The sequence below is a fragment of the Etheostoma spectabile genome, chromosome 4 (genome assembly GCF_008692095.1).
Source record: "Etheostoma spectabile isolate EspeVRDwgs_2016 chromosome 4, UIUC_Espe_1.0, whole genome shotgun sequence".
Classification (NCBI taxonomy): domain Eukaryota; kingdom Metazoa; phylum Chordata; class Actinopteri; order Perciformes; family Percidae; genus Etheostoma; species Etheostoma spectabile.
In genome coordinates this window covers 2794445-2807694 of record NC_045736.1, presented here as the reverse complement: position 1 = coordinate 2807694, position 13250 = coordinate 2794445, and the positions used below count along the sequence as shown (strand labels likewise).

Genomic DNA, 13250 nt, shown 5'->3' with positions numbered 1-13250 from the left:
ACCCCCCCCCAAAAAAGGAACACGCAAGGAAACTGCATTACAGAGGCAGGGAACTGAAGATCACATTTCAAGCATTTATTTGCAGTGCCCCGCTTTTTATGGGCAGCTATTAGATAGATTCAACTTATTTTTCGAAACTGTCTCTATCCTTTTTTTCCGTCTTCAGTACAGTACACAACTATGGTTTACAGTTAGTAAACCAGCCCTTAAGGTGCTCAAGGGACGTAGGGAAGCAAAGATGGAGGGTGTATGTGTGAAAAGGACAAACAGGACAGTTATATGGGCTCTGAGTCTTTACCACCAGCTGAGTGGGTCCACAGCATCAATAGAAATGGAATTAGGCCCCGGAGAAGTGCACTCGTTTATTAGGGCAGAGAGTAGATAGCAGATATAGGCTTTTAACCTCTGGGTAAGTGTAGAGCAGAATGACTAAGGCTGTGTGGTAAAAGACACACTTCCACACTCAGAGAAAAGAAAAAAAAAAGTAAATGCATCCTATCTGTGCTTTGCCAAGACGAGAGTGGTGATTAGAATTTATTGGATAGGAGGTTCGTGGGAAGAACAGCCCTGAAGGCAAGGTAATCAACACTGCACTGTAGAGTAGCTCACTTAAGTGACTGAGAGCCCTTGACACCCCCCCCCCACACACACACACACACACACACACACGCACACACTAATTTGTACATGTACATGCCTAAGTACTGCACTGTATGTCTATTGTCTATTTATTAATTTCTCTGTGCTGTAGGTGACACTTCTGAACTTCATGATTACCCCAGAGGGCATCCAGGACCAGCTACTTGGCATTGTGGTGGCCCGTGAAAGGCCCGACCTGGAGGAAGAGAAACAGGCTCTCATCCTGCAGGGAGCAGAGAACAAAAGGTACACTCAGCACACACCATGCTCAGGTGAAATCATATCAACTAATCAAATAAAATGTCTCCCTTGTTAAAATGGATACTGTAGACCTTTTGAATTGCACTTTTGTCAGACAATTGAAGGAGATTGAGGACAAAATCTTGGAGGTTCTCTCCTCGTCGGAGGGCAACATCCTGGAAGACGAGACGGCCGTCAAGATCCTCTCCTGCTCCAAAGTTCTAGCCAATGAAATCTCAGAGAAGCAGGCTGTGGCTGAGGTGACGGAGAAGAAGATTGATGAGACCCGCATGGGCTATAAACCTATTGCCGTGCATTCAGCCATCCTGTTCTTCTCCATTGCTGACCTGGCTAACATTGAGCCCATGTACCAGTACTCCCTCACCTGGTTCATCAACCTCTTCATTGGCTCCATCGACAACTCAGACAAGAGTGACGACTTGATGCAGAGGTAAGTGTTTCTACAAGTCACTCCCTCTCCACTTGAAAGATGTTATTTGACTTGTTAACTGTTTGAACAAAGGAAGATTATTAATAGTGTGGATACGTTTGTGAGTAATGTTTGGTTTGGAACAAAACTATTAAAATGCTTACATATGTGTCTTCTTCAGATTACAGATCCTGAAAGACCACTTTACCTACAATCTATATGTCAATGTGTGTCGCTCACTGTTTGAGAAGGATAAACTCCTCTTTTCCTTCTGCCTCACTGTTAATCTGCTCATGCACAAAAAGCTGGTAGGAATACACACACGCTGCACACGTGTACAGATATACAACACTTTACTTAAAAACCATAGCTGTTGTTTGAGAACACGTTGTTTGATTGAAGTGCTAAACTAATCTAAGAAACTGGTAATGCCTAATTCTTCACAACCAGCCCTCTGTATAATTGCCACAGATCATAGGTGTCTTGTCTTTTTTTAATTTGCATAGAATTTTTATCGAAATGAAATCACCAAAATAGTCAACCTTTAAATCACTTCAGATCACAAATTTTCATTAATCCTCCGCTGTGTGAACACTTTAATAGATGCCTGATATTGATTAATGTTTAGGTGGATGAGGGTGAGTGGCGCTTTCTTCTGACGGGTGGTGTGGGTCTGGACAACCCCTTCTCAAATCCCTGCACCTGGCTCCCCAAAAAGTCTTGGGATGAGATTTGTCGCTTGGATGAAATGGAACGTTTTAAAGGTCTGCGGCATGACATGGCTCGCCTCAGAAATGAGTGGAAGGAGGTCTACGACAACCCAGTGAGTGTTATCAAGGCTGGTCTGGATGGGGCTCTGTCTGTGGTTATTGAATATGTTTTGTAATGGCAAAGACACACTGGGAATGGTTAGTTATTTTTGTCCTTCCTCTCTTCTGCGGACAATTGGGGTTAATGCCCACATTTCTTAAATCAGCATACGTGTACTGGAAGGCACCATTTAATCAAAAATATCCAAGAGAACTAAAAAGAGAGAAAAATCTGGAAGTCTCCACCAAAATGCAAAAGTAGTTAGTAGTAGGTATACACATTAATATGGCAAACACTGCTGGTGTCTTGTTGTAGAAACTGTATATATGTTGACTTTCAGTTGAAAATGTGGCTTTGGTTAGAAGTCCAGGAGGTGAGCTGTAAACTAGGTCACATTTAACACAGACAAAATTATAGACCACAAAATAACATCTAGCGACAGTCCACTGGCTCTAAGACCACCAGAACATTTAGATAGACAGGATCATATCTAGAGAGCAAATGTAGATGTTTTGCCAACATACAGTGTCTATGTATGCTAAGGTTTAACACACACAATTATATACAAAACTACTTGGGAACATTGTAAGCTTGAGTTTTCCTGTAATGAGAGAGCAAACATTGCATCAGTGGCATCTTGGCTGTTGTGCAGTGCTTTGACTTATTCTGCTCGAAGTTCAAATTATTCACTAAACACTTTTTGTGGCCTTTCAAGTAGATTTTAAAATGGAGAATACATATCCGGAGTTTATATTATATTTGTCTAATTTTAAAATAAAAATACTTTTTTTCAGCAAGACTTTTAAGTTCTTTAAATACAGCAGATACATTGTTTGCAGTAACACTTACAGTAGTGGCAACCACAGCTTAGGCTGCTTGTCATTTAAGCTAAGATTCCAATAGAAGTCATGTGTTGCTTTCCTGATAAAACATTGACAAAAACAGAGGAAAATAAGTAATTTGACTGAAATCCAGACAAACCTTAATAAAACAGTGTTGGTGTGGGGTGGGATGAGAAATGGAACAAGGGCAGGGCAAATTTGTTAAACCTATTTTCCAGTAGATCTGGCACATGAACCACAGGCCAGCATCTTACACCCTGCAGCTCAGCAGGGTAGCTCCCAACAAGCATGCTGCAAGCATTGGTCTTTGCTCCATCTTTAACTATTAGCTAATTTGCTGATCCTAAGGTTTAACTCCTTAGCATTCTGCCTCCTCTTTCTTCAATCTATTGTAGGAGTTAGCTTTAATATTGTCAGACTAGACTTTCCAGGACTTTGTCATTATTACAAAGTGGACATTTGTAGCTGTTATCAATAAGGAAAACACCACTTTTAAATGCCATTATGATTGTTATTTAAGTTACTACTAATATAGCAATGTTTTCTCACTTCAGTATAGACAAAAGGAAGGGAAAGAAAGAAAGTGGGAGGAAAGTAATTTTCCTGTCAGGTGTGGATGATTCACACATGCATACGCTCTCCCTCCTCCAATTATAAAGAATCTGAAATTGAGGTTTTATCTAATTAAATCTTTTCTGTTCCTGTTGTGCCAGTCACATCTATGCAATCTAGACGCAAGAACAGTTGTTTCATCAATGTGTGGTACACTAGCACGTGCGCAGTCTCTTTTTGCCGTCTCACACACACACACCATCTTTGATTGATAATCAACAGAATCAGCCACAGCACTTTTATCCAATTAAATGTAGTTTGTTCCAGTTGTACAATTCACATTTATTCAATCTTGATGCAAGAACAGCTGTTCAATCAAGCACACAGACACTCACACATGCTTACACACAGAGAATCCCCAGGAGATTGTAAATAGGTGTTTCAAAGCACCTGCCAACACAGCCACAAGTCTCTCGGCAAACAGCCTTGGGAGAATAATTCCAAAAGTTCCCACAACCATTGCTCACTTCCTCTGGTACACTTGTTCCACAAATTAATCAATCATATTGCTCTGACCCAGTACCCAGTGACTTTTATGTTAACCCAACCTCTTTCTTCTTGCGCTTTTTTCTTTTTCCACAGGCTTTTCATACATGTGAATCTATCTTCCTGCATTACACTCCCCTTTGACATTACAGATTACCCCTCTTTTTGCTTAATTACAATACTTATTCTTGCAACAGCTCAATAGAAAGCCACAACACCCCAGAACTCCCTCGCCCTCTCCAAGAAAAGTTGACAGAAAAGGCATTAAGCTGCTTGTCACATAAAGGGGACATACTACTCTCATTTTCAGGTTATTTCATGCTTGTGTTTTGTGTTTCTTCTAGAATATGTTTACATGCTTTAGTGTTAATATTCTGTCTGGATATACCTGTATTAACACTTTGTTGGAAACGCTCTGTGTAACTCCTGTCTCTTTAAGCAACCCTCACGAAAAATTTAGAAAAAGCACAGTGTTGGCATTGAAATTTAGACAAAATTATTACTTCTCAATCTTCTCTCCAGTATGTAATTTTACTCAAAGATATTTATCTACAGTCTGAATTCAATATTGTATTGTGTTGTGCATATTCACAGAATCCCCATCAGACTCCGTTCCCAGATGAGTGGCAGGAGAAGCTGAGCCAGTTTCAGAGGATGCTGGTAATCCGTTGCCTCAGACCAGACAAGGTCAGTTCGTATTCTGTTTTCCAAATTATTGTAGGATATTGATTTGCTACTAAAAAAAATTGAAATGTCCCAATTTTTATGGACATATATTAGTAAACAACAAAGAAGTCATTCCATTTATTTGTCCCCCCCAGGTTGTTCCTATGGTACAGGAATTTGTATACAAAAGTTTGGGTCGTCCCTTCATCGAAGCGCCACCCTTCAACCTCAGTCAGGCATTCGTTGATAGTCACTGTTGTGCCCCCCTCATCTTCATCCTCTCCCCCGGCTCAGACCCCATGGCTGCATTGCTTAAATTCGGAGATGAAATGGTATGGAGACACCTGGGAAATTCAGCAGCTTTGAAGCCTGCTGTTTGTACAAACTCAAAATAAGAGGGCAAATTGAATCCTTAAAACTTCCCAGGCTCCCACAGGTCTTAAAAGCACTGAAAATTATTTTTGGATCCTTCCTGGTCAGAAAGCAGCTACATAAGTTGGTGTGTGTGTGTGTGTGTGTGTGTGTGTGTTTGTGTGTGCGTGTTTGTGTGTGCATGCGTGCATGCGTTCACATGCACGGCTGTTCTTATCCCTCAGGGCTTTACGGGTAACAAGCTGACTTCCCTCTCTCTGGGCCAAGGCCAGGGTCCTATTGCTATGCGTATGATTGAGTCGGCCATTAAAGAGGGCACCTGGGTGGTTCTTCAGAACTGCCACTTGGCTACATCATGGATGTCAACACTGGAGAGAGTCTGTGAGGTCAGAACATCAACACAGACACTTTTCTATACCAGATGGGAACAGTGCAAATTCCAATAATTTAAATAAAATTAAAAATAACCAAGTCAAAAAAATTGGTATTTGTGGATGTTTGCAGGAGCTAAACCCGGACACCACCCACCCAGACTTCAGGCTCTGGCTGACTAGCTACCCGTCTCCCACCTTCCCTGTGGCAGTGCTTCAGAATGGGGTGAAGATGACCAATGAGGCTCCAAAGGGCCTCCGCGCCAACATTGCACGCTGCTTCTTAATGGACCCCATCTCTGACCCAGAGTTTTTTGGCAGTAGCAGCAAGCCGGTCAGTGTTTGCATGCATGTCTCTGTGTATAGTATGTTTAGATGGCTTGGTGTGCATATCTTTGATGGCTACATCAGTGGGTGAAGCTCATTTGTGTCCGTTATCACCCCACTGTGCATGCCAGGTTGTGTTTGTTTTAGCTGTGGAAATACTAAACAACCACCACTATTTATCTAAATTATTGATCTAAGACCATGCTTTCCATCTTTGCTTATGCACCTCACAGATTGTGTTCAAGAAACTACTGTTCGGCCTGTGTTTCTTCCACGCCTTGACACAGGAGAGGAGGAAGTTTGGACCTTTAGGCTGGAACATCCCATATGAGTTCAATGAGACCGACCTCCGGATCTCTGTACAGCAGCTACACATGTTCCTTGAACAGTACCAGGTAGTTATTGTTGATATTTACTTTCACTAATTATTGTTTTACACAGTTCCCATGGGTCCTTGAAATCCTTGAAGGTTTGTGAATCTGAGGGTAAAATCAAGGCCTTGAAAGGTTTTTAAAATTGAAATAAATAGACATAGGCCATTGAACGTGCATAAATGCATATATTTTGTGCAAGAATAGAAATTAAAGTTATTTTGATAAATTTGTTATTTAATAAGATATATTTCGCTGTCTACGTGTCTCCGAACTCAATTCAATTCAGTTTATTTAAGAAAGGGGATAGTGCAAATTAATAACATGCATGATTGTACATTGGTTAAAAATGCCAGATTTAGCCAAAAGGCTATTTTTCATCTGTAGTCCCCTGGCTGCAATGTTAAAAAAGGCTTTTTAAAATACAAATAAACAAGAAAGAAAAGCAACACAAGCAGAGAAGAACTTAGCACAAAACAAGACATATCACAGAAGCAAAAAGATTAGCTAAAAAACACAAAGCAGAACAGGTTACAAGATAAAATAACAGAGCTTGGAGTACAAAGAATAGATAAGACACAACTGTTGAGATTAATAAAAGCAGTACTGAACTTACTACTCTCACAGTTTCGGCATTGTTTCACTTACCAGCCTGCTAGTTCTGATAATAAAAATTCTCAGTGTTGCAACAGTAATTAACTTTGATCCAATTCCAAGATGGGTCTTTGAATTTGAGGGAATTGGGTCTGGAAAGTCCTTAAAATCTACTTGGTTTTTATTTTTAAGATAAGGCACACAAGATGTGAGAACCCTGTTAATAATTCTTAAATTAATCATAGTATTGTTTAATGTAACTCAGTTAAAGTAACACTGCCAGATGTTTCCTATATTATATACAGTGTGGGATGTAGGCTAGTGCATACAAACACAGCATTAATCTGTCATCCATACTTTAGATACACTCCCATGAACTGACTTTATATCTCTGGCTCAAAGTAAAACTCTGACTCTCACATGCAGATGCACTTACAGCATCCACTCCTACATATATATATTCAACATCTAAGCCCATAACAGAAATTCTGGCTTTTACAAGAGGGTTCCTCTTCACTCAAGTATCCGCTTTCATCAGCCATATTCAAAAACCCTCTTGACATTTTTCCACAAACAGATAGCACTTCAACCCTCCACTATTCCCAGTTCCACCGCTGTAGCCGAGGAGAAAGTGGCGGAAATAAACTACTAAGGGGATCTTTTTTGTACAGAGTGACATTTCATCTTGTAACCAAGTGTCGCTCGCTGAATTTGTAAGTTAAATCCTCCTCCAGAAAATGCCACAATGTCCACCCTTTCTTCTCCTAATACGTCAGTTTTCATTCCAAGTCTAGGTTGTGAAGAGAACTACAGCCAGGTTTCCTGTTTCGGCAGAACGTTCACACAACAAAACTAAGAACATTCGTACACATTAACATTATTCGTTTGCTTTTTTCAATGATCAGTGATCACCTCCTTTAAAACACCCTAACACATGGTTATTCTTAGTTTCCTTTTCAAAATTTCTTGTTTGCTGCAGGAAGTGCCGTTTGATGCCATCCGATACATGACTGGTGAGTGTAACTACGGGGGCCGTGTGACAGATGACTGGGACAGACGGACCTTGCGCACCATCCTGTCTATCTTCTACACATCAAAGGTCATTGACGACCCTGACTACAAGTTTGATCCCAGTGGGCTCTACTATGCACCAGCTGAGGAAGAAGTAAGAAACCAAAAATCACACAACATTGCTATAAATGGTTGCAACACTTGTCTTAAGCCATCAAGAAGGAGCTTATTTTTTAATGAATCACAATTTATCTTAGATCTGGCTGAGATTTACAGAGATTAGAACCAGGGGAAATAAGTACAGTCTTAGATAGAGGTGGACAAAGTCTGACCTGACTTGTAACTCACTCACTTATTCAGTCACATTTAGCAGGCTGCAGATTTACCACAAGGAGAAATGTGTTAACTGTTAAATTGCAGTTGTTAACATTTTAGTAAAATGTAGATTTCTTTTTACTGTCAATGATTATTTGTATACAGTAGGATGACTTTGTGATTTGTTGCCAGGGCAGAAAATCGATCATTTGTTAACAACCAGAAAGTGGCTTTCCGCTCCCTTATCCGAATCAAGTACTCATTCTACACCAAACGACATATTCAGTACTAGGGGCTGTTATGTAAAAGATGTGCTTTTCATGGCTGTGTTTTGTGTTAACAATAGTTTGACCTTTTTTAAAATGGTAAACTGCAGTACAGACATGATATGCAGCATGTTATTTAAATGTAAATATCAAAAGACTTATTTAATTATCTTCCAACAAATTCCCCTTCCTTTAGTTAAAACAGCACAGCTAAAACAACTCCTTATCCATGTACCCATCAGTTACCCGAAAGCGGTGGAGTTTCATTGCTTTAAAAACTCAAGAAAAGTTAAACTCACTTTAATGTGTTTGTTTTTAAACTAAGCATATTAAAGGACTCAGTTGCTTAGCGCTGTTGTTGAGCTACCTTTAAAAAGTCATTAAGAGATAAAATGTGTGTAACAAGGCACAGCAGGCAACCACCATCAGTGAGAGTTGATATATTTGTTAACACAAGTGCAATCTATGGCACGCTCCATTTTATTTGGCATTTTGTTTTCCAGTGCTGCACCCCCCTCCAACCACATCTTTTATTCATGAAGTCACATTTACATAGTCATTATAATAAATGTCAGCAATCTAAGGAGCCGACTTGTTTTTCAATGAGTGTTATTACTCGAGATGTTTCCTGATGTTGCGTTAAATATTGTCCTCTCTTCTTTCACTCCACTCCACTCCTCGCCCTCTGTTCTCTGCATCTCGGTTGCAGTACAACAGCTACATAGAATACACCAAGTCGCTGCCACTCAATCCGTCACCAGAGATTTTTGGCATGAACGCCAATGCAGATATCACCAAGGATCAGTCTGAGACACAACTACTGTTTAACAGCATCTTGCTTACACAGGTAAATCCACCTGGACCTCCAAAACACCAAGTATTATATTGATTAGCTACCTGTCAGGAACACAAACACACGCACACACACACACACCACAACAGTAAACAAAGACACACTAATGCTTTGCGATTTTGTACTATCACTTGTTAAGTATTGAATTTGAGCCATTGCAACTTCTGAATATAAAATTTACTGCTAAGATTTGTTTTAACACTATTTGTTATAGTAATGAAGACAGAGGGCCAGAATTTAATGCAGCAATGTAATACTGCATTCATTATTATTCTGTCACATGACCTGGAGGATAATAAACATAAAATTGAGCAAGAAATGACAGACATGAAACAGCGCTGAGTACAGGTGAAAAAAACAAAGTTCACTGATCTTCAGTGCCAGCAACCCTGGGTCGCTTCTGAAACCAATGCATCCCTTATTGGCCATCATCCCAGATGCTCGGTTGGAGTGTCACTACTCAGCTGGTAGATTTTCAAATTATAGATGAGTGTGACATGCGTCACACTTTTACCAAGCAAATGCACACACACAAAACACTCAGACTGGAGTGCACACATTAAAATATGCCACAAATAAACGCACACACCATCAATATGCCTTCCTTAAGTTTCCACCGTCTAGTATAGGCATCCTTGCCAGCATTAAATATCACCCCACATTAAAATGTGCTATGAAACATAAATTAAAGAGAGAAATATAAATAAATATTTCAGATGTTTGGAGAAAAACTTCTCAAAGAACAAACAAAAAATCCCTCTTATAAGGTTGTCTTCCTTTGACTGTATGACTCACAGTGACTTTGGTGAAGCTGTGTGATCCAACATCATACATATCTCGGCTTCTGCTGCAATATGGGATGGGATATTTATTTAGCCCTGTATCCATTTATTTATTTTAAGATACAGAGCAGTGCCTCATACTTAGCAAAGATTTCTCAATGTGCCAAAACTTGTCAAATTCCTGTGGGAATTAAACTTGATAATAAACAAGTGTAAGTGATCTACATATAGAACTTGAGTGGCACATGTGCACGTACTCTGTATGCCTCCAATACATTATAATTCCTCTGATTTAATATCTTTAAGATACTAATATACAGTGTACATATACTCTCACAAAAAAGGTTTATTACAGACCTGGCTTGTTACAAACATATAGAAACTTATTGCCACTTCAAGTTAAAATTAGAGCTCAATGGCATTTATTCATATAAACTGCTTTCAACAAGATTAATAATGGCTTCAGTCATGTGTGGACTTTATTAGCATCTAATACGGTCCCATCAGTCTCAATGACCGATAAACAGGGAGACGCTTCAAATGAAATGAAGCAGCTATTTGTCATTCCCCTACTGTAACCTCAGTGGCATTAGCCAATGATGATCCATTACAGCCTGCTCGTAACTGAGCATCAAATAGGTAAATGGTGCAACTTAGATTTAGAGGAAAGCGGTAGAGTCACAGATTAGAGTGAATAATTATCAGCATGAATGATTATTAGAATTGTTGATAAGATTGTGTCAAGTGACTATGTGGGGAGGGGGAAACAGTGTGTTTGTTCACAGAGTGTGGTATATGCTAAGTATATTCTAGGGATCATATAATAAGTTGTTTTACAGTGGTAGCTGTAGGCTTAGTCTGAGAAATATCTTCAAATTAAGGAAGGGAAGTTAAACATTAAGAGGTAAATCATATGACTGATACTCTGTGTCAGGTTGTGTCCTTTTAAAAAGAACAAATCTAAATCAATCTGGCACAAAGATGATGAAATATAAGCAAAGTCGAGTAAGAAGTCAGAACCTCTTACCATCAGGGTCTTTTCAGGATCAAAACAGCACCAATGCAAACAAGTGCTTTTTAAAGGGAATGCATAGTTTGACAAGTCAAAGACAGCAAAAGATAATTTCCTCCAAAAATTATAAACTGTCAAACCAATTGGAGCCACAAGTCCTGCTTCCCTTTTTCATCTGTCCTTTGTCGCTCTATGTCTCTGATCAGTCCCGCTCTTCAGGCGGAGACGCCAAATCCTCGGATGACATGGTCTTTGATGTGGCAGCTGACATCCTGAGCAAGCTGCCTGCAGACTTTGACTTGGAGGCAGTGATGAGGCGCTTCCCCACCAGCTACAATCAGAGCATGAACACAGTGCTAGTGCAGGAGATGGGACGCTTTAACAACCTGCTCTGCACCATCCGAGACTCTTGTGTCAACATTCAGAAGGCCATAAAGGTACGCAGGAGATAGAGAAGTGTTTTTCTTACATTGTCCACATGTCTAGTCTCAATCCCTTCAAATTCATGTTATCTGTAAAGGTGAGGAGTTAATTCATTCTCAGGGACCCTTATTGTTTGGATACTTTTAGCAAGATGCATGGCCAAATTCACTCTAATTACACTAAATGTTTTTCTTTTAGATAAACAGTAAGGCCAAATGATGAATCATCATTGATTTCACATTTCTGTGCAGTGAAAGCAATATTTTATCAGAGGAAGCACATCTCTGCTGAATGATTACAGGGGAAACTCTGGTAATACATCCTCAGAAAACAGATACTGTTGGCAGTCAGCACAACACTCCAGATGCATCAATCTAACACCATCATTTTCTATTACAAGGAAACAAGTGGGACTGTAATTGTGAAATTTTTGGCCTATTTGTGGAAAGCACCGTACACAAGAAGTGCTTCCATCTGAAAATCTATGTTACTCTATTTTATGTCTTACAAGCACTGCTGTCAGAGCATGCCACCAGTTAAAGGTATAAAGTAATGAGCTGTAGAATAACTGAAATTAATCCATTATAGAAATGTTGCAACCACCTAAATCTCTAAATCCTTAACTAGTGCTCTTGACCTTCTCTCAGAAAGTACTCTTATGCTCGTATTCATACCACTTCCTCTTGCCTAGGCCACAGACTCTACAGTATAATCTACAGCCATGCTAGCGGCTCTGTGAGGCTGTACTTGATTAGCCAGGTTTGACCATGTCCGTCATCTTAGTGTGTTAGCATGCTTACATTTGCTAATTAGCACAAAAATACAGCTGAGGCTGACTGGAAGGTCAGGAGGTCATCAAAGTAATTACTATTCATCCTCTCTGCACCACAAATGTATGAGCCAGATTTGATGGTAGTCAATTCAATAGTTGTGGAGACATTTCAGTCAGACCAAACGAGCAAACCGACAGACGTTAGCATAGCTAAAAATATGAACGTTCACATGATGTCTTAACTTCACAAGGAATAGTTTGAAACTTGGGTTGTGGTTTTGCAGTTATTGGATCTATAAAGAAACAAAAGAGAGGAAGCCTAGGCACTCTTGCATGTGATGAGCTAAAACTCTTGACAATTAGACATTTAATAGACTCCTAAATGTAGTTATCTTACAGCCATGATATAATTTTAATCAGTGTTTTTTCTTCTTCAAATTGCCACCAAGAGACACACTTGAAGAAGTGAGACTATCTACTTAGGCCATATAAATCCCCTGGTAAAATAATTATTGACTTTGTATTTGGCATGTGCCAATACATAGCCTTTGGAAATTGGACTGCATAAGACTGAAAAAAGACTGTAATTATTTAGTTCATAGAGGGTTGCAAACTAAAGACTAATGAGAATGTCATTCAAACTTACTGTATGTGCATCCAAATGCGTAGCATTGCACTCCTAATTACACCACATTCAAAGTAATAAACAATATGCTTGAGCACACACACGTGTGTCCCTGTATACAATTTAATAAACAAACTCCACACACACTTCCTCTCCTCCTGAGATGCATCCGCCCTGTGGAATTGAAGTGGAAAAAGCCTAAATAGTCAGGAAGGGTGAAAGAGCACATCATTTTTATGTACTTGTTTCAAGGGCCCCCTACAGAGCATATAATAGTTCCCTTTACGCTGCTGTCTTTCACCTAGAAAGGTTTTTAAGTGACAAGCTTGACTTTCTTTATATGCAGTTTCAATTTAGAAAAACTTCACATGTTCAAGTAGTGCAGAAGTTTATTGGTGAATTTGTGTGTGTGTGTGTGTGTGTGTGTGTGT

At 39.6% G+C, this 13250-nt stretch overlaps 1 protein-coding gene across 1 annotated transcript in view; it reads left to right on the top strand.

The window, feature by feature from the left end:
• The window catches only part of dnah7 (dynein, axonemal, heavy chain 7), a 170550-nt gene that overhangs the window by 147179 nt on the left and 10121 nt on the right, over nucleotides 1–13250 (top strand). Inside the window, 12 exon segments of the mRNA XM_032512912.1 lie at nucleotides 752–885; nucleotides 995–1330; nucleotides 1491–1617; nucleotides 1938–2132; nucleotides 4654–4746; nucleotides 4881–5057; nucleotides 5322–5483; nucleotides 5602–5802; nucleotides 6029–6190; nucleotides 7740–7925; nucleotides 9062–9199; nucleotides 11206–11436. Coding sequence (XP_032368803.1) covers nucleotides 752–885; nucleotides 995–1330; nucleotides 1491–1617; nucleotides 1938–2132; nucleotides 4654–4746; nucleotides 4881–5057; nucleotides 5322–5483; nucleotides 5602–5802; nucleotides 6029–6190; nucleotides 7740–7925; nucleotides 9062–9199; nucleotides 11206–11436 — 2142 coding nt within the window.